Here is a 22,694-nt window from a genome sequence, read left to right as displayed (position 1 = left end):
GTTATACTTTGACAAAGTTCAATGACAATAACCACTCAACGAACATATACTTTGCAAGAAATACTTTGAAGCATTGTACAAAGTAAGCTTTATAGTCTCGTACATTAAGAATTGAACTTGTTTTAAAGAATTAGGTTATTCTTATCTTGGTTTATGTATCCTAATCCAATATTACTAGGTAATGGGCATGCATATTTTTCATGTCTATACATTTTCTTAGTCTAGTTGTTTTATTGTATTGTTTATTCTTTATTCTACTATTCTTTCTCTTTCTATATATATATATATATATATGTACACCCACATAGACACACATATATTTACCTTGTTAACTGCATTATCTAGTGGAAAAATAACATCTTTTAACAAACAATGCCTTAAAAATATTTTTTTTTTCAGATCTGCTCAGCCATATAATCTAATGCATTATTAAACTGTTTATAATGCCAAAAGAATAATAGTCATGTTCAAACCTTTGAAATTATTTCATTTCACTTGCCATTTTCCCTTTGCAGGGAACATCATGATTAACTAGAAAAGCAAATTTTAAATAAATCTCTCTTTAAATCCCGAAATGAGTGCTTATGTTTTTTTCAAAATATTTTACCTAGTTTTGACTTGACGTGGCCGGTGTACGAGAGAGAGAGAAGGCAAAGGAAAAAAGAGTGGTATTGCAAATAAAGTTGTTTTGTCGTTTTACCTAAGCTGCATGCAGTCGGTACACGACAAAAGATACTGTGGAGTTTTGAAATGCAACAACACCAAGTACTAGTTCAAAAAAAAAAGACCGACAAGAACGCTACTTCTACATTGAAGCCCCAAAGAGCATAACAAAGTACGGAGCTCACAAATGCAACGTTGTTTTGGTGAGTGCTCTTTAAGGTTGTGGGCCTTGGGTATTGTTGCATGGGCTTCAGCGGTTCACTATAGAAGGAAAAGAGGAAGGGGTAAAGGCCCAAAAACGACAGAGGCATAAACGGAGGTTTTGTTTTCTGTCTCCACCTATATAAACTTATTGTCGTAGCTGTGTTTTTCTCTTCCTCAGCACATCGCATAACAGCGTCAATGGTGAAACACTATAGACCCCCGGTGAGTACACAACATGCTTTTCCAATTCTATGTTGAATCCTTGTAACCTTCTTTTTATTTTAGGTTTTTTGTTTTTGTCTTTTGGTTGGTACCTGTGATTATTTGTTGGATGTGAGAAAATTTGGAATACTAATGTTTCAGCTGCTTTTATTCATTTGGAATAATGAAATAGAGGAAAAAAAATTGAATTTTTTTAGCAGAAAGTTAATCCTTTTCTCTGTATTCATTATTATCCCTATAGTTATTGACTTTTTAAGTGCTTAAATGAGGGAAATGTTGCTAAGTTTGTCATTAGGTCACAAGCACTCAAGCAACTTCAAATTAGTCTACCCCTTTTTCGGTATCACTCTGAATGAAACACATGATCATATATAAATCAATTTAAGGTAGTTGGTTCAACTCTGTACTTGAATACATTGGATGAAAAGGATGGTGCCTTTAGTTTAAAGTCACTTGTTTGTATCATTTATAGCTTTTGTCATTACTGAATTGATGTTGTTTGGAAATTGCATGTTTTTGTGACTCTGAAAAGTTTTGGAAACAAAAGTTTGGTAAAGTGACTTTGATTCTAATATTTGTTTTTTCAAATTTTAGGAAACTATGCATTTTGAAAGGTGTAACTCCTCGGGAGCCGAAGAAAAAGTTCAAGGGAACTCATCAGACTTATTACCATGTGAAGGATATTGCCTTTCTTCATCATGAGCCTTTGGTTGGAATACATAGAGCCAAGGTTGTCAAACTCGAGAGTCTACACAAACTCGTGGAGCTCTCGTATACTCGACTCGTAGACTCGTAGAGTTTACCTAATATTAAAATATATTTAAAAACATGAACACACACAATATGATATCACTATTTCAACATTCTAAGTCTGAAATAAGTCAATAACAACAATAAAATGTCATAATACAAATCTTAACCATACATAAACAACCAAAAACTAAAAATGTTAGAGTGAGAACTGAGAAGTAACACTCACGATGGCGCTGGAAGCTGCAATGAGGCGTTCGTATGCGGCAGAAGATGCGGCGGAGGGAGAGAAAACAGAATCGCGTCCTTCCCAGACGCACGTTCGTATACGGCGGCGTTCGATTACGGCACCGTTCGTAGCTGTAGACCCCTAAAATTGTCCGGGTCGGAAATAAAGCTCAAAGACTCTCGAAGACCGAAGGAAAGTCAGCCGGAAAGACTCCTGGAAGACCCTAGGATGATTCTTTGAAGGTCTAGAAGTCTTAGAGTAGCTTAGAATAAGGGTGTGCGAGAATTGGAGCTCAATACACCCTCCCAGAGGTTCAGTACGGCCGTACTGAGCCATTTGAACTGCAATACGGCCGTAGTGAACTCAATACGGCCGTACTGAAGTTTTTGAACTTCAGTACGGCCGTACCAAATTCAATACGGTCGTACTGCAGTTCAAAAAACTTCAGTACGGGCCGTAGTGAAATCAATACGGCCGTACTGAAGTTTTTGAACTTCAGTACGGCCGTACCAAATTCAATACGGCCGTACTGTAGTTCAAAAACCCAGTACGGGCCGTATTGACCTCCCAGGCCGTATTGCGCCTCAATCCTATAAATAGGACGTCATTGGCACGTCCTCCCACACTTTTTTACACATTCCTCAACCCTCCTGCTGAGTATTCTTGGGTTTTTGAGCTATTCTCTGCCCTAGATATCTCTCCGGGAGCCGATCCGACGAAGTTCTTGAGTCATGAGCCATTAGCTTGAGATTCGAACAAGTCGAAGGGAAATCTCTTTGATTTTCATAGTAAAAATTATCTTTAGGGGAAAGGAGCGAGCGGACGTGTAGTGGGAAGGAGCGCCAAAAAGCCTCCTAAACTTCGTTTTGAATATATAAAAGCCCGCTTCGAAGGTTTCTTTCTAAACCCTTTCTTTTACTGCTCTTATTTATTGCTTTTTGATTATTGCATTGCATGTTTAGAGCTTTCGTCATGTAAATATTTTATCTATAATCGTTTCTAATAAATAGGGGTAATTTAGTAACTTTACACTGTTATTTATGAAATAATCCGTCATAGGGAACCCGAAAGGGGCGTTGTGGGGTGCTAACACCTTCCTCGCATGTAACCGACTCCCTTACCCGACTCTGGTTGTAATGGCCAAAGTTGATTTGTGAAAATCAATTGCCTTATATCTTTTTCCAATGTTTTGAGTAAAACATTGGTGGCGACTCCAAGAACCCCTTCTTTTTACGAAAACCACTAATCCATGGAGGGTCCCGCTTGGGATTAACATGGATTGGTGAGAGTCATTTAAACAAAATTGTTAGCTCGATGAGGTCTCAGTTTGAGAATAAGTCGTTCTAACAATCCACCATTTTTCAAAACTTAAAAAGAGTTCGACCATCGTCGCGAATGCCAACGTCCGTTTCGGCGGGTGGCGACAGATGGCGACTCCACTGGGGAAGCCTCGAGAGTCAGTCCCATTTAGTGATGGATTGTTTCTAAAATAATAGTTTAAAATTACTTCATTACCCCTCGCTCGTATGATAACATGTTTTACCTAGTTGGCTTCAATAACTGTTGGATGTTTAAATTTTTGCAATTGTTTGAAATATAAACTGCACACGAACCTTTGCACACAACAGTTCCCTCTATACCCGGGGGCATGAATGGAAAGCCATAGGGAGTGGATGTTAGTACGGCCGGTTGTCGAATGGGTCCATAGGTGCCCGTAGACCGTTGTCGGAAAGCATCACTCAAGGTGATAACCATGAACTCAAGTCCGACAGTGCGTTGGAACTTTCCATCGACTTACGACGAGAGGAATAGGGTCCCTATAATGGGGGCACCTTGGGGGCCTCAGACCAGTGAGAACAGTTAGAACCTCCTTGAATATGCACTTTTCTGCAGGATACCCCTACCTCGTGATTCGCTCGTGACTGTTCGTGGATGAGTGAATTGTTTGTGCATTGTTTATGTGACATTGTTTGAGCATACATTGCATTCTTTAAACATACAAAATTCCCTTTTAAAATAAGAATAAATAGGAATAAGAATCTTCCATTACATGGTGTTAACATCTACCTTCATCACATTCATATAGGTAGTTTCCCTTTTCACCCAAAAAATACAAAAAACAAAATACCCAAAAAAAAAAAAATCATTTATCCAAACCTAGCAATATCATGCATCATCTTAGGAGCATCCTGAAAACATGATAATGCTTAGTTGAATAAACACAATGCATGCATATTCAACGCCATCATCTCATATCATGCATTCTCATCAAAGATCATGGAGGGATCTAGGTTTACATTTCATACATCCCTCCTAGTAATTCATTAATAAACATTAATAAAAAGAAAGGATTAATCGATGCGTATGTTCAGAATGGATCGCACGCCGTTTGTTATTAAATGCAAGCCAACAACCGCACCAAGCGAACGCACATCAACTCCGTTGTTGGTAATCAAAACGAATAAAGGGGAAGGTCCGACACCGTTAAGGATCACTGCTCCAAGACCTTTTCCCTACGAATCAAATAAGGCTGTGTCATGGATATACGACATCCATTCTTCTGCCGACAGCGATATCTCTAACATCGCTGGACTTGGGGGCATGACTAGGAGTGGCAGGATCTACACTCCAGAAGATCTTCATGATAAAGCTCCCAAGAATAAAGGAAAAAAAAAAAAAAAAAAAAAAAAAACCGAGGAAAAATCCGAGGATAAAGATCAAAGGACGAAGAGGAACCAAGATCCTTCTCGACGTTCTTTAAGCCAGATCTTTAGGAAGGCCGGTTCACAAGCGTCAAGGCCGTTCGTCGTCATCAAGTGCTCTTCTCTTTCCGATAGGGATGTATAGACCTGATGACTGTTAGAGATCACTCCTCGGGGACAGCCCGACCCCCGAGCCTCGATAGGGCACATGTTTCCGTTAGAATTATAATAAAATCATTCTTTATTAATTCTTACTGCTTCTCTTCTTGCTTACAATAAATTTCTAGACCACGTTATTTTTAACCCTGTTTGAATAAGCATGAATGAGGTTAAAATCGTCTTAATAACAATAAACCCGCATCATTTTTATGTGGAAGTGTGTGTGACGACTCGGAGCACCTTTCCTTGGCCTCGACAAGTGCCATCATGGATAAAAAGGAATCCTTTAAAGAACAAAAATCATAAAAATAAAAAAGCTCGGCAGGAAACCCAAAAAGGGGGCTGCGCAAAAAAATAAGAGCAAAGAACCCGCTAGGAATCCCACGAAAGGGTGACCTAGGCAAAAGTTAGGGTTGCAAAAATGAACAAAAACAAAGGTCCGCTAAGACGCCACAAAGGGGTGTTTTAGGCAAAAATAAGGACAATCAAAAAGCGAAAATAAATCCATGATGGTACCATGAGCTGAATTCAAAAAGAAAGGTTCAAGGAAACTATTTAAGTTGTCGAATCACAACGTCAATAACAAGACTTCCTTAACTTCATAAGTGTTTAATCAAACAAGCCTAAACACATAAGCCTACCTTGGCCAGCCATTCTTACAAAAACCATTTTTAAAACAATAATAATCCCCTCTAAAACACAAGCTTTTGAACCAAAAAATACCTTTCCCTTCTTTTCTCTTGTCCCAAACGATTTTAGAATAATCTAGTGGAAACATGGAGATATAGTGGTCAATAGGAGGGTTGATACATCTTCTAAAGGAAGAGAAGGATCATTGGGTCGATGACACCAATCTCAATATAACACGCGTCATTCCTCGGTTACAGAAATCAGCAGCGCACAGCCCGTCTAGAGGAATGGCAAAATCCAAACAAAGACACGCATCGATTAATTCTTTTGAAAAATAAATCAAATAGAATTAGGTGCATCATACCTCATACATGCATACAGATGATAGGTGTAATGGAAGATCACTTATTCTCTGTTTATCCCAAAAAAAAAAAAAAAAAACAATACGGCCCATATTGGCCCCCCATTTTGTACAATAACGGTAAGGTCAGTACGGCCGTACAGAATTCAATACGGGCCGTACTGACCTACTTTTTTCTATAAATACGCCCTTTCCCCCTCTCATTCTGCACAGCATTCTCATCCCTCTGCATACCTTGTCTGTGAGTGAGTCTGAGATCCCCCTAATTCTGAGAAATGGCCGAGTCATCAAGAAAGAGACAGAGGGTCCCCGCGCAACTCGAAATGACCGCCGGCATCAAGAGAGGCTGGAGTTCCTTGAGTCGTTCATCTTCCAGTCGTCGAGGGTGCTCGACTTCACCGTCCTCCGGGCAATGGAATGGGAGGATGAGGTCAGAGGCTACATCAACGCCATAGGATGGGGATTCCTCCTTGATCCCCACCCTCAGATCTTCCCGACTGCGACGAAGGAGTTTTTGGCTACCGTCGGCGTCACAGAGTCGATGAACAGCTTTGGCGCGACAGTCTACTCAGTGGATTTCTGGATGAGGGGAGGATACCGCTCCCTGACACTGGACGAATTCAACATCCAGGCTGGCTTCTTTCAGCGAGCTGATCAGCTGGAATATCGGGACGCCATCTGTGAGTGCCCCGATAAATCTGACCCCGAACGAGATGTGGAGAAAGCTCACGAGTCAGATGGACTACCACGCTGGAGTAAAGGGTACTCGGCTCCCGACGGCGCTCCGGATTTGCCACAAGCTGATCACCGGCTCCATCCATGCCAGACCGAAGAGCCCAGAGTCAGTGACGCGGCAGGATCTACTGGCTCTTTACTGCATGGCCACCGGACAGAGGGCCAACCCCGGATTCTTTTTCCTCGAGCACATAAAGAATCTGGGGGCAAGAGAGGGTAGCGACGCTCGGCGAGGATACATCATGGTCTCCACGCTCCTTTCACGACTCGCCGAGACTTGGGGGTGCCCCGATGTTGTAGATGCGGGGGAGTTGGCGCCCAAGCCCATCAATGCTACCACCCTGCTCAACATGAAGATTATTGCCAGGGAAGGGAGGCAATATGTACGAGCGACCACACACGACACCTTCAGCGAGCTCTTCGAGAACATCGAGCTCCCAGGTGATGTGGACCCGCAGCCAGAGGCTGACACCTCACAGCAGGACAGGGCCTACTTCGATGCTCGTTTCAACGCGTTGCAGCAGAGCATCGACGCTCGATTCGACACTGTGCAGTACAGTATCGACCCTCTACGACAGGATTTTGATAGCCTGTCAGTTTGGTTGCATCGTCGCTTCTCAGACCCTCCACAGGATCCGCCGGCAGAGGAGTGAAGACCGGCTATTTTTCTTGCTCGGGCTGTGCCCCACTCTTTTCATTACCATTGTACAAATTTCATTCCATTTAATAAATGAAATTTTCCACTTTTGAATCCAAATTCTTTAGCATTTTAATTTCTGTACAGAAAAAGCCAAAAAATCGACAAAAAAAGAGAAAAGGCAAAATTCAGAAAATACAGAATAACTGAGCCTGGAGAGGCTCGCCGAAATAATACTCCCCAGAGACATCTCAGCTCGCACTCTTGGGCCGAATTCCCAGTGAAAGCTATTAGAGCAAGATCAGCAAGATTCCTCAACGGAAGCATGATCATCCAAACAGAGCATCCGAGTCAAAAGACTCAGACTTCCTCAGTGGAAGATGGCTTTCCAACTCAAGCGACGAGTGAAGCTAAGCCTGCAGAGGCTTTCTAAATAATACTCTGGGATACACAAGATCCTCAATCCCCATTCGCCTACTCAGAGGCACTCCTTCAAAAAAAGGGAAAATCAGAAAAGATCAAAATGACAGAATCCCCCAGCGGATAACAGCCTACGCAGAGGCAACAAAACCAGAAAATCAAAAAAAAAGAGTCACCCGAATAAGGATAACCGGGATACTCCACAAACGTCAAAAGGACGTCAGCCAATCATAAGGCATCGCTCACATCAGAAAGAGCATCTTTGTGTCTACATCCCCAAGGAATCAGAATTTCCCCAGTGGGCACCAACTACGCAATGGAAAGTTGGGACACAAGAACCTATGAGTAACTGCACATCCCCTAGACGGATCCCTGCGTTATCCAGCCCTCAGCGGCACCAAAATCAAAAACAACCGTCAAAGCAGCATCGTGGACTGTGGAGACAAAATCATCACAAATCCCTGGAGAGGGTAAACTCACGCTACCAAAGTGACCAGAAGCACGGAGGTAGGCAACCCTGGGGAGGGCAAACCGCACACCCTGGAGAGGGCAAACTCAAGCTGCCAAAGTGATCAAAACACTGAGGTATGCAACGAGCCTGGAGAGGCGACGACTAATACTCAGCTACCCCGTCGTCAGAAACACGGAGGTATGCAGCTGCCGAGGTTGTCCGAAACACCAAGGTATGCACGAGCCTGGAGAGGCGACGACTAATACTCAGCTACCCCGTCGTCAGAAACACGGAGGTATGCAGCTGCCGAGGTTGTCAGAAACACCAAGGTATGCACGAGCCTAGAGAGGCGACAACTAATACTCAGCTACCCCGTCGTCAGAAACACGGAGGTACGCAGCTACCAACATCGTCAGAAACATGGAGGCATGCACACCCTGGAGAGGGCAAACTCACGCTACCGAGGTTGTCAGAAACACCAAGGTATGCACGAGCCTAGAGAGGCGACGACTAATACTCAGCTACCCCGTCGTCAGAAACACGGAGGTATGCAGCTGCCAACATCGTTAGAAACATGGAGGCATGCAGACCCTGGAGAGGGCAAACTCACGCTACCGAGGTTGTCAGAAACACCGAGGTATGCAACGAGCCTGGAGAGGCGACGACTAATACTCAACCTGGAGAGGCCACTCAACAATTTTCCCACCGGAAGACACTACAAGTCGGAAGGATGGCTTACTCCCCGGACAATTGGGTCAACTCCTTTACTTGTCAACCGGTACACCAAAAAGCCGTTCGACTAAGTAAAGGGGGGGCAGCTGTAGACCCCTAAAATTGTCCGGGTCGGAAATAAAGCTCAAAGACTCTCGAAGACCGAAGGAAAGTCAGCCGGAAGGACTCCTGGAAGACCCTAGGATGATTCTTTGTAGGTCTAGAAGTCTTAGAGTAGCTTAGAATAAGGGTGTGCGAGGATTGGAGCTCAATACACCCTCCCAGAGGTTCAGTACGGCCGTACTGAGCCATTTGAACTCCAATACGGCCGTAGTGAACTCAATACGACCGTACTGAAGTTTTTGAACTTCAGTACGGCCGTACCAAATTCAATACGGCCGTACTGTAGTTCAAAAAACTTCAGTACGGGCCGTAGTGAAATCAATACGGCCGTACTGAAGTTTTTGAACTTCAGTACGGCCGTACCAAATTCAATACGGCCGTACTGTAGTTCAAAAACCCAGTACGGGCCGTATTGACCTCCCAGGCCGTATTGCGCCTCAATCCTATAAATAAGACGTCATTGGCACGTCCTCCCACACTTTTTTACACATTCCTCAACCCTCCTGCTGAGTATTCTTGGGTTTTTGAGCTATTCTTTGCCCTAGATATCTCTCCGGGAGCCGATCCGACGAAGTTCTTGAGTCATGAGCCATTAGCTTGAGATTCGAACAAGTCGAAGGGAAATCTCTTTGATTTCCATAGTAAAAATTATCTTTAGGGGAAAGGAGCGAGCGGACGTGTAGTGGGAAGGAGCGCCCAAAAGCCTCCTAAAATTCGTTTTGAATATATAAAAGCCCGCTTCGAAGGTTTCTTTCTAAACCCTTTCTTTTACTGCTCTTATTTATTGCTTTTTGATTATTGCATTGCATGTTTAGAGCTTTCGTCATGTAAATATTTTATCTATAATCGTTTCTAATAAATAGGGGTAATTTAGTAACTTTACACTGTTATTTATGAAATAATCCGTCATAGGGAACCCGAAAGGGGCGTTGTGGGGTGCTAACACCTTCCTCGCACGTAACCGACTCCCTTACCCGACTCTGGTTGTAATGGCCAAAGTTGATTTGTGAAAATCAATTGCCTTATATCTTTTTCCAATGTTTTGAGTAAAACATTGGTGGCGACTCCAAGAACCCCTTCTTTTTACGAAAACCACTAATCCATGGAGGGTCCCGCTTGGGATTAACATGGATTGGTGAGAGTCATTTAAACAAAATTGTTAGCTCGATGAGGTCTCAGTTTGAGAATAAGTCGTTCTAACAATCCACCATTTTTTAAAACTTAAAAAGAGTCCGACCATCGTCGCGAATGCCAACGTCCGTTTCGGCGGGTGGCGACAGTAGCGGCGGAGACGTGCGTTCGCAGCGGCAGAGACGTGCGTTCGCAGCGGCGGAGACGCGCGTTCGTTGAGGCGAAGCTGCGCGTTCCAATTGTGCGGAGGGGGAGACTCAAAAACGTGAGAATGGTGGAGGAAGCTCGCACGCAGGGGAATTGGTATTCTCACTAACTAACCCTAGGCAAAAATGACGTCGTTTTGGGCCATTTAGGGGTAAAAAAAAACGTAACCAGACTCGTGGTCTCGGGCTCAGACTCGCGATTCTGACCGAGTCTACCCGAGTCTACCCGAGTCTACCCAAAAACGAGTCTGTTAACGAGTCAACTCGTTTTGCTGCCCTGGAATCGTAAACTCGTACGAGTCTACGAGTTGACTCGTGAGTTTGACAACCATGCATAGAGCAATAAGAGTGCATGAGAGAAAAATAAAGAAGGCAGAGGCTAAGAAAAATCATGAACATGCAAACAGGTTGCGGGAGAAAACACCCAAACCCAAGATAGATAGGATTATTCGACAGAGGTTCGTTTGGTTTTGTTGATTTCAATTTATGTTATGGAACTGTTGATGAATTTCCAATTTAATTGATTATTCTTTGAATTTATAGGTACTCGAGATTTGTGGATGCACTTGGAGAATTGGATGACTACCTTACAATGGTGCACCTTTTTGCAGCATTACCTGTATCAGAGAGTAAAAAAATTGAAGTGGAGAGTGTCCACAAATGTCGAAGGTATATACATGGAATTTGAATAACTTTGGATTCATATGTAATGAGGAAATTAGCCTTTGCGGCTTTATTCCTATGAAAACAAGGAGTTAAGGACATGGGGAATAGATTATGGTTAAATCTCATTTGTATTTTCTTGAATTTTCTTTTTGAAAAATATGAAATTTTCATGCCAATATTATGATTTTAATCATATATATTTATTGTTATCTGTTTGCTAGATTGGCACATGAATGGCAAGCATTCATATCATGCACTCACAAGTTAAGAAAAACATTGTATATGTTAAAGGCATATACTACCAGGTATCAATTCTTGCACTTGTAAATGTTTCTTAATCTTAATTGCACATGTTATGTAAATACAATTGAAATAATATTTTATGTTATTTTAATGTTTCTAACTAGAGCATAATGATGCTTGATATGTTGCATGTGACTGCAAACTACATTGTTGACCCCCTATTCAGGGGGTAGGGGGTTGTGTTGTATTTTATGAGTTCAACCTTTAATTTGTGTCATAATTTTCATGCTCTAAATTGCATATCATAGATACTGTGAGGAAGCACATATTGGCTGGAGGACCAAAACGTCTCCCTTTCACTGTTCCGCCTCTTGTTTTTCCTTCTTTAAAGGTTTGGCAGACCTTTTTGATTAATTGCCTGTTTTTATTTTGTGATGTTTTGCTTTGTTTGTTTCTTACATCATGATGAATTGATGGTGCTGGCAGCAAGCATAAGTTGGAGACCAAATCTATTTAGCTTCTTGGCTTGGTTTTGATGTTGAGGTTGATTGACATATTTTTTGATTTTACTACATAATTTATTTGGAATCTTGGATTATAGCTTACTTAACGTACTTAACATGCTTGATTTTGATCCTTGATATCATTACTTAACATATTTCTTGGCTTGGTTTTGATGTTCCTGATGCATTATTTCACAAATCAAAGTCCTTATCATCCTTGATATCATTACTAGCCCCTATTCCATTGTTATCACCACCTTATTCAACTAATTAAACTAAACTTTCCTATTAATATGTACATTAAGTTGATTAACTTTTATTATTATAATTTTTTTTATTGATAGTATAAAAGTTTTATACTAATAACATATAGTCATTATTTTTTTTTCTTCGTTTAATTGTAAAAATTGTTTTGAAGAAAGGTGCAATAATAAACTTATCTTTATATTTTCAAGGTTTCAATACATAGGTCAGTTAGATAAGACTTAGGTTGTAAACGATGTAAGCCAATATTATGTCATTCTTGGAAACTTCAATTATGCATCTTTAGACGATTTGTGACCAGATTAATTAGGCTACTTTTAATTTTAAGCCAACAATGTACATCCAGTCATTCAAATAGAAAAGTTAAAGATTTTGCGCAAACTCAATATAATGTAGCTTTATCAATATAATGTGATTCCCAACAATGAATATGATACTTTGAAACAAAGTTCTCTAAACATATTGTATATGGATTGGTGTAAAATTTTAAATTATTTTAGATTAATTTTTTAATTCGTATAGAATATTTTATATAATTTATTATTTGTTTTATTTTTATTTATTTAAATAGAAAGAAATTTACTCATCTCTTTTATTCTGAGTTTCTATTAATTTTCCTATTATATTTTCTATTTTTTTCCTTTTAGCCTTTTCCTATTCTATTCTTTGATCGTCCCAGCAAAGTAGCCACGTGAAATGGCCCCCACTTTATTCTTAAGTGTCTCCAAATAAATGATGAATCTCTAGTTACTTCAGGGTTCCCTGGTTCCCTAAATGAAAGACTATCTTTATTCCTACAATAAGAAACTTTAATTATTTTCTTTATTCCTTCATCGTTGATTAAGTTCCAATGATGATGAATCATAGTTGAAGTTCTACTATGATCGTATGTTCACCTGAATCGCAGTTTATGTCTCTAATTCTAATTTTCTTTTAACTAAAATAGTGGTTCAAGTTTCTATTTTTCCTAGCTAATAGGGGCTTACTATTATCCTAAAATATGAGCAGATAAAGAATTGGCTACTTGATGATATTGTATCTTTGTGTATGGTTGTTGTATATACTCTTACTGAGAACTAGGTGATACTGCATCATATTTTGTATGTTTGACATTATTAACATCTTTTTGTTATCTTCTCAGGTACATTGAAGCTTCTATACTTTCAGTTTATGATTTTGCACGTTGGAACTTGGTATAAAACTGGCTTTCTCTCTTGGGCATATGTATTTGGCTGCTTAGGGCTATATTCTCCAAGACCTAGGCAATTCCAGTCAAGATAAACTGATGATGTTCATCAATTTTGGACTGTCTAGAAATCATGCTCTTCTACTTTTATCATCCACAAGATCACAGAAATAATCCAAAAATAAGCATGATCTTTTTTTTTTAAATGCAATCTATATTGGTTCTCAAGAGAACCGATGTAGATTTAAGCATAAATCTACATCAGTTCTTTGGAGAACCGATGTAGATTTATGCTAGAGAACCGATGTAGATTTAAGCATAAATCTACATCGGTTTTTTAAAATCGATATAAAAATGTATACATTTTTTACGTCGCTCTATTTTACATCGGTTTTAGAACCGATGTAGATGACTTTAGAGAACCGATGTAGAATATGCATCTTGTAGTAGTGATATATATATATATATATATATATATATATATATATATATATATATATGCATTTCAACCACAAAGAGAACTTATTTATTAAACTATTTGTTAGCTTAAATTATTTGTTAGCTTAAATTGGCAACGAGATTGTAATCCTGATCAATAAAAGTATAAATAAACCCGAAATGTAGTGGCATTGACCAGGTTGTAAAGGTTTTTCTAGAGCTGTTGATTGTTAAAAAAGATTACAACCCCAAATGACAGAAGCCAAAATCGTGGGGTACATTTGTAATTTTGATTAGGCAATTATTTGGTAAAAGGAAAGGTTTGAAAGATGAGGATGAAGATCATGAAATAGTTTGGTATTTAATGGTGGTTGTTCAAATTACAAAGTTAAATACGAAGAGAAAGGTATGTGGATAGGAATGCCCAAGAATATCTCAATTATTTTAGCACAAATGTCTATCTGGTTTACAAAACCATATAAATTTTAATTCTACACAAAATTAATACAATATCTAATAAAATGTAGAGACTAAAATTGTATTAACTTTTTGTAGGAAATAAACTATTGGATATGGTTATAAAAATCAGAAAGTCATGTTCTAAAATAATCACGAAAGTTCTTGGTTTCCCATGCATACCCAGATACCATTTTTGTTTATTCAAGTTTTTTACTTTGAATGACAATTATTAGAGGCCAAACTATTTGATGGAGGACCATCCAAAGAGGAGACATGCATGAAGGCCATTGAACCTTTAACTAGGTTTATGGTTAGGAGGCTGGAGGAGGCTTTTACAGAGGAGGTGCTTCTTAGACCTTTGCTCTTCATGAGCATTGAGTATGATTCCTCTTTTTAGTCTCTTAAGTCTCTATTGTATATACATTGTATGATACTTGTACACAGTGTTGCCTGTATAGGTGTATTTTGCCTTTGTATTTGTGAGGCACTTTCTTTCTTTATTTTAGATTATCCTTTAGGAATTTAGGGTATGTTACTTGGAGACTTTTGCTCCATTTGACCTTGTATTAAGGGTCATTCATTTTTATATTTTTCAGTAGTGAAAGTGGGGTGACAAATAGTAAGGTGTGTAGGTGCAACTAGTAATTGGGCTAGAACTAGGCCTAGGCCAAATTTTACATATTGGGCTTGTTTTGCTCCATATTTTTCAAGGAATTGATTTAGCTAGGTCTCACCATCATATGGTGAACCTAACTAAACCAATTCCAAGATTTTGGATTGGATTAAATATGGAGAAAAGCATGTAGGCCGCCTAGCTTGGTGTCTTGGTCGAATTACTTAGCTTCACTTGCACACTTGGGAAGCTTATAGCACAAGCTTCTAACTTAGCTTGCTTCCCAAGCTTCTAAGTTAGAAGCTTGCTCCACAAGCTTCCTAAGCTAACTAGGCTGGTCAAGCTAAGCTAACCATGATTCTCTTGAACCATAGTTAGCCTAGCTTGCACCACAAGTTTCCTTCACCCTATATAAACCTTTTTCTTACATTTGTAATCACTTTTTGACATATATGAGAGTGAATTCCGAAATTGTTCAACAATTTTCTCTCTTCTAAAAGTCTCAACCTCTTTGATATTCATCCAATCCTCTTATCCTTTTCATAGAAGAGTGTAGTGAGGATTGAAGGGGCTTATCTTTCCTCCAAGGAGTGGTGCCTCTTGAAGGGTGTTCTTCACCAACCGTGGTGATTCCAAGGCTTCTCCTTCCATTGGAAGCCTTGGAGAAGCTTGAGAAGAATCAAGGAGCCAAAGATCTAGGGAGAAACTTGAAGAGAATCAACATCAATCCGGTTCTTCAACAAGTTTTCCATCACTATTTCATGATCTTTTTCCTCATCTTTCAAATCTTTCCATTTACCAAATACTTCCTCGAGTGGAATTACTATAAAAATATTGCAAGCTCCCTAAAGATCTTCACCCTTTTTGAACCCATTGATTTGGCATATGCTATCTTGGATATTGTAACCCTCTATACCAATCAATAGTTTCGAACTACCTAGACAAGTTGGATAGTGCCACCATATTTATGGTTCATTTATTTACTAAACAATAAAGTTATCCAAAATCTCAAAGAAATTCTTGAATCATTTACACATATTCTTTGGTTCATGGCTATTTTGACAAGCTTCTAAATTATTGTCATCACTATTCTAACTTTGGAAGGTGTACATATGTAATTTTGGTTAGGAGGTAGTCACTTTGAACTCATATATAAACAAAAATATTTAAATTCATGCATATTAAGGAAATAACTTCATTTATTTTTATTGATTTCATATATAAAAAAAATTTACTTCTTAAACTTCCCTTAATAATATTTATTGGAACAATAATCACATTTAATTTAAGGGTTATTTTTTAAATGATAGCATTAAATAGAATTAAGTTAATTATAATTTTCTTATATTTGAGCTCAAAAATTTTAGGTACTTTTTTGTTTATATATGAGTCTAGATGGAGTATTTTGTAAATTGTTATCTCTTATCTATTGCACTTTAACATATTATAAATTATTTTTTGTCTCATTTAATGCATACATTCTTTAGCAAAACTCACATTTTTTTAATTGTGTGACAGACACGTTACAAACTATACAAATGAGGGAGTTGATGCAAAAGGAAGCAAAAAAATTACTTAATTTAGAGTTGAAGGATGCAACACAGTTGTGCTAACTCAAAGGGCAACCATGTTGGGATGCCTACTCACAAAACACTCCCTTAGTTCAAATTAAGCACAATCACATTGGGATGCACACCCATGAAGCACCCTATGATTAAGTACGATTATGTTGGGGTGCACACCCATGAAGCACCCCGTGGTTAAAATAATGCATGTTCATATTGTTTTAAAGCACCCCTTAGTTAAAATTAAGCACGAATTGCTAGGATTGTGATCCTATTTTTTCTTATAAATAACAAAATTAGTAGTATATTTTTATCTCTTTTTAGCGTTCTTAGTTTTTCCTTTCTATCATTCTTGTGCTATTATTGAGGGCCTACATAGACAATAGCATAGTCTAGTTAATCTTCTTCTCTTGTACTCATGGGTTTTAGCAATATAATTTTATATTTTCTTCCTATAATGTCTAGTTAAATTCTTTATTAGAGTTGTGATGTAATTGTACTCCTTGAACTCAAAATTATCAATTTGAGTGAATTCTCGTTGTTGTTGATTAGGTTATCTTATCATTTTAACTTCTTATAAGGAATTGATCAATCTAAGTATTTTTAATAGTTGATTGATAAACATTACCAATATATTTTAATTAATAAAACCACAAGATAATAGGGTTCAAAATATTGTAAGACCAAACTGGTTTTCTAAACTTCCAATCAGATTATTTTATCAGCCTCTATATTCTTCATGTTTTGCCAATATAAGTTTCTATATGACCAATTTAGGATTTGTATAAGGTAAAGACTACTAATTTCCATGATCAAAAGTGATTAACAACTTGAAAGGAAAAATTGGCAATCAAAATTTAAGATTCACACAAATTGAATTTAGGAGAATCAGGGTCACTAAAACCACAACTCTAGGGTTCTTATTTTTATTATTTAATTAATTTATAATTTTAATTATTTAATGTACATGGGTTACCATTACTCTTTCTCAAAACATAATTTTCTCAAACAATTATAATTTTTAATAGATTGGTAATTGTTGTGTTTAGTCCTTTAGGTGTGATATTTAGATTCTGCCCATTGCTACGTTTGTAATAGGATATGTTTATGCTTAGCGTATTTTAACCTCAACAAGTTTTTGATTGATTCTTCAAAATGTGGTAGAGATTATGTGAATTAAATTTGATTCAAAAATTAAGATGAGTTATGTACCTGTCTAAGGGCACACTCGTACTCTTCAGTGGGAAAGGGCCGAACGAGGGTCTTCGGGTGGACTCTTCTGCGCGAGGGGGAGGTACCTGCAAAAGGCACTCCGACGCTCAAGTCAGGACAAGCACGATATTCTAGGATAATTAATGAACAGTGACATACCTTGACAAAAGTGACCTATTTATACTACCACTGATGGGCCTTGTCAGTAGTGGGTCTCTCCTGAAGTTTACCAAATTAGGTAATACGATGCTAATAGGCTAATTATGCCTTAATCACGCACTTATCCTTATTAACCACGATGAAGGCTCTAATTATTGCCTCCTCATTCGGCTCGGCCTTAGACCGTGCCGTTACGCGTTTGCTGCGCTGAACTGCTTGTTCGGGGCTTGTCCGAGTCGGTCCGTGGCCTGCAAAGATGTCTATGGTTCTATTCGTATCGGCCTCAAGCCGAGCCGATCGTGCTATCAGGCTCACTTTGGCCTTCGGTTATAGCCCAAGCCGATGCTGATGTCAAGACTTGGGCATAATTCACTTCGCGTGGGTGTCTGATGGGACGGCACGTGTTGGTCCACGTGACCGATAGGGTCCTCCCGGTACACAAGCCCCCCAGCCTTGAGGAGTGGAACGACGCAAAGGGTAAAAGTGTCTTGGTGGTGGCCTTGAAGATGAGGTCAAGCGTTGGCGGGAAACGAAGAGTTGCAACGGTTGAGTATTAATTACGCGAGGAGTTATGGCCGCTGGTGGAAGACTAAGGGTTGTGCCCGTTGGGGGAATACCAAAGGTTGTAACCGTTGGGTATTAATGACGCATGCGAAAGGCCACGCGTTGTGAACCATTGGATTCCAGTGATCCAACGGTGCGCAGAGGGGTGTGGCCTTTGGGGTGTTCGCGGGGAGCGCCTATAAAAAGGCGTGTGGGGGGGGACCTCAAAGGTACACAGTGATAACTTGCTCCGAGCCGAAACCATTCAAGTGCTGGATTATTCATCAACGATAGGTCAAGCTCAACAATCAGGTACGTAATGGCGGATTTAAATATCGTTCATGTTGACTCCTCTGGGGATACGGGTGGTTCTGCTAATGTCGCGTCGGGGGGAGCGTCGGACCGACACGATGTATCGGCTTCGGCCTCGAATGGGTCGGGCCACGCGGGATCTGCTTTAGGGTCAAGGCACACGACGAGTGAAGGCGATTCCGCATCTGTAATAGGTTCAGAGGATCGGCCCTCCACGGCTTCGAGGCAGTTTCCTCCTATCGTGACGCCTGGTTATTCATGGGTGCACGGGGAAGTGGGTAGTGTCTACTCTCGGTATGCCGACAATAATTCTCTCGCGCTTTTTCTTTCGGCTACGAATTGTGTAACTTTCCCAGCCGAAGAGGATCCCTCTCCGATCTTCTTTCAGCCGTGTCGAGGTGACGGCGGTCCAAACCCAGACTTCGTCTTTTTAGACCAAGGAAATAGTAAATATCACTTTTTCTACGTATATGATTACATGTTTCGCGACTTGAAGGTCGCGTTACCGTTTGACGAGTATTTTTCGGAGATATTGCGTTTGCTGAACGTGGCCCCCACTCAACTTCATCCCAATACTTGGGCCACCATGCAAGGGTTTAGGCGGTTGTGCCTAGCTCTCGGCCTCAAGCCCACTCCTATCTTATTTCTGTATTTTTATTCGTCTCGGCCAGCTAAGAAGGTTAAGTGGTTGTCATTGGTTCGGCATGCCGATTGTTTGCTGCAGCCGTTTACGACCTCCTACAAGAATTTCAAGGGAGGATTTCTTAAAGTGATGATTAGGCCGTCAACAGGGAAGAAATACTTTTTTGATGACAACGGACGGCCCTTGTTTCCGTTCTACTGGACCCGAAAGCCACGCAAGTACGATACCGTGTCTAAGTCCCGACTGTCTCCCGAGGAGCGAACTAGCTTAAACTTCTTATTGAAGCTGCCTCGACCACTGCCTTGCCAACCGCTGGTTCGGCTATTTGAAACGGCTGACCCGACCGAGGAACTACTTGGTATAGTAACTTTCCTAGTTGTTTGAATTCTTGCGTTATCATTGATTTTGACTAATGATGTGCAGGTATAATGGCGAACCATGCTGATGATGACTTGGACATCCGTACGCTGATTAGGAACCAACTGGCAGTGATGGCGGGGAACAGGGTTCCAACCAACGTTCCCGTGGCTGGGAATACCTCCACTCCACAAGGTGGTGGGTCGGGGCCAACTGCCCGGGTGAAGAAAGGGGGCAAAGGTCCGACCCAGCCTCATGGTGAAAAGAGAGGGCCCGAAAGAGTAAGGGTCGTGGATGAAAGCCGGCGGGCGAAGCAGCAACGGCTAGCCAACCTAAACGCTCCTGAGAGGTTGATTGGGCCTAGTTTCTTGGCCGGCAATGTCAACACTCAAGATTTCTTGAGCCAGGACCTGACCTCCGAGGCTGGGCAAGGGGTGCTGAGTCGCATGAGCTCGGCTAAAAAGTGGAACTTTTTCTGCGAGTTCCAGGTTCGGGCTGTCGCCTTGGCTCAGAGTATTGTGATGGAGCCGAACGGAGAGGCGGACGGCCTCCATCGTCAGCTGGCGGAGCAGGAGAAGTCTTTACAAGAGACTTTGGCGGCGCTGACCGACGCCCAAACGGCCAACAGCAAGTTTCAGGCCGAGTTGGACCGCCGGGGGCGTACAGCTGATGACTTGGCGCTGAAAGTCCAGCGTCTAGAGGTTGCCTTGAAGAATGAAACGGGGAAGGTTGAGCTGCTGAGCAAAGAGCTGGAATCCGAGAAAATAGCCTTCGGGACTTATCAAGAAAAAGCTCGTAGCAAGGTTCTGTCTCAACATCAGGCTGGGTTCAACCAGGCGGCTCGGCAGGCGCGTTGCTTTGGTGACTTCCCCTCCGACTTCCAGCTGGACATGACCAAGGACTTCTTCCAGGGGAAGTTAGTGGATCTAACTTCTATCCCGCCGGATCAGCAGCCGGACGAGGAGGCTCCGGTTCGTGCAGCCGGGCCGAACGAGGAGACGGCCTATGAGGAAGGCGCTCCGGAAGATGGCCCAGTGCAGGGGGAGGCGGAGGTGCAGTCTTAAATTGTTTCTTGTGTGCTTTTTGTGTTAATGAGCCGGTAGTGCTCTTTGAATTTTCATCGCTTTTTGTATGAATGGGCCGATAGTGCCCTTTTATCATTGTACTTCTCCAGGCCGATAGCGCCTTAATGAATTTGTGTTGTCATTACTCCTTAGCTATTCAACTTACCCTGCTTGTGTAATACTGAAAATTGATTTGTAAAAAATTTTAACCGTGAGCCGCATCCTTGACCGAGAGGCGTCTCGGGGGGGAAGACTTAAAAAATTTTAATCATAAGCCACATCCTTGGCCGAGAGGCGTCTCGGGAGGGAAGAGAAAAAATTTTAACAAGCCACATCCTTGGCCGAGAGGCGTCTCGGGAGGGAAAACTTGATAAAATATTTGAAGTCACATCCTTAGCCGAGAGACATCTCGGGAGGGAAGACTTGAATTAGTGAAAGCCGCATCCTTGGCCGAGAGACATCTCGGGAGGGAAGACTTGTAAAAATTAAAGCCTCATCCTTGGCCGAGAGACATCTCGGGAGGGAAGACTTGTTAAATGATTAAAGCCACATCCTTGGCCGAGAGACATCTCGGGAGGGAAGACTTGTATAATGTAACACGAAGACGAAACAATTGACAAGCTTGAATACTGAGAATGCTTTTTCATTAATGAACTGGTGCCTCGTTAAAAATCTTGCCAACCAAAAACCCCTTTTAACAATTTTATAAGAGGAAAAAAGATCGGTTCAAGGAAAAGAGTGCACCATTTTACACGCAGTTGAAATGTAAATACAGGTTTAGCTATAATATGTCTTCAGATGAGTGGAGTTCCACGTTTTCAGAATGATCTTGCCGGACAGTTCTTCCAGCTTGTATGCTCCATTGTGGAGTGCGTGCCGTATCCGGAACGGTCCGTCCCAATTGGCATAGAGCTTCCCTTCGGATGAGTTGCGCCTGGCCGACCCAGTCGCTCGCCAAACAAGATCTCCTTCATGAAACGTCCTTGGCTTTAAGTTGGAATTAAAGCGTCTACTCATGCGTTGCTTGCAGGCCTCGACTACAATTTATGCCCTTTCTCGCACTTCATCAAGGACATCGAAGTGTTGTCGTCGAAACGAAGGTTCTCCTACTTCAACCGGAATCATTGCATCTGCGCCATATGTTAGGCGAAAGGGTGTCTCCTTGGTTGTTGATTGTGGTGTACACCAGTATGCCCAAAGGACTTCCGGTAATTCTTCAGCCCATGCACCTTTAGCCGAACCAAGTCGTTTCTTGAGCTCTATGAGGATAACTTTGTTCGCTGCTTCGGCCTGGCCGTTTGATTGGGGATGCTCGACTGATGTGAACCGGTGACGAATACCGAGATTTTCAAGGAAGGTGTTGAACTTCTTGTCAGTAAATTGAAGGCCGTTGTCCGAGACGATGGCATAGGGAATGCCGAAGCGGGTAACCAGATTTTTCCAAACAAACTTCTGGACACTCGCTGTGGAAATGCAAGCGAGTGGTTCGGCTTCTATCCATTTTGTAAAATAATCTACTGCAACCAGGAGAAACTTAACTTGCCCTTTTGCCATAGGGAATGGTCCAAGCACATCGATACCCCATAAAGCGAACGGCCATGGAGAGCTGATGTTATGCAATTCGGCAGCCGAGGCATGGATGAGATTCCCATGTCTTTGACATTGAACGCACTTTTTGACGAACTCGGCGCAGTCTCTCTTCAGAGTTGGCCAATAATAACCGACTCGCAAGACTTTAGCCGCCAGGGTTCGCCCCCCCGAGTGAGATCCGCAAATGCCTTCGTGAATTTCCCGCATCACATAATCGGCTTGTAGGTTGTCAATGCACTTGAGCAGTGGGGTGGAGAATCCCCGCCGATAGAGCACTTCGGCTACCATGGAGTATCGAGCCGCTTGAGTTCGTAATTTCTTGGCTTCCATCGGATCGATTGGTAATTCGCCTCGAACAATAAAGTTTTGAATGGCGGTCATCCAGGTCGGCGCTTCGACTTCGGTTGACATGCACTCGGCCGTCACACTCGGGGAGGGAATCTCTGGGTGAATGGTTGTGCGCAACTGTCCGGGCTTCCGGCTACTGGCGAGCCGGGCTAACTGATCAGCTCGTTCATTGTTGCATCGTGGAACGTGCCACAC

At 41.3% G+C, this 22,694-nt stretch overlaps 1 protein-coding gene across 4 annotated transcripts; it reads left to right on the top strand.

The window, feature by feature from the left end:
* The first annotated feature begins 413 nt into the window (after nt 1-413).
* On the top strand, nt 414-13,654 carry LOC114916979 (pescadillo homolog). Of its 4 annotated transcripts, XM_083063517.1 has the most exons (6): nt 439-1,089; nt 1,684-10,792; nt 10,878-11,003; nt 11,222-11,305; nt 11,552-11,634; nt 13,152-13,654. In XM_083063517.1, exons 2-6 carry the CDS (start codon nt 10,665-10,667, stop codon nt 13,289-13,291), a joined length of 561 nt encoding a protein of 186 aa, XP_082919643.1. In that variant the 5' UTR covers nt 439-1,089; nt 1,684-10,664; the 3' UTR covers nt 13,292-13,654. The 4 variants fall into 4 exon arrangements, 2 of the variants coding, with proteins under 2 accessions (XP_082919644.1, XP_082919643.1); XR_014429583.1 differs by lacking the exon at nt 11,552-11,634 and having other exon boundaries at nt 414-1,089; XR_014429582.1 differs by lacking the exon at nt 13,152-13,654 and having other exon boundaries at nt 414-1,089; nt 11,552-11,617.
* The last annotated feature ends 9,040 nt before the right edge of the window (nt 13,655-22,694 follow it).

This window comes from Cajanus cajan, chromosome 9 (assembly GCF_000230855.2).
Source record: "Cajanus cajan strain Asha chromosome 9, NIPB_CcT2T_4, whole genome shotgun sequence".
Lineage (NCBI taxonomy): Eukaryota > Viridiplantae > Streptophyta > Magnoliopsida > Fabales > Fabaceae > Cajanus > Cajanus cajan.
The sequence above is the reverse complement of the archived record's forward strand: the minus strand, read 5'-3'. Positions and strand labels throughout refer to the sequence as shown.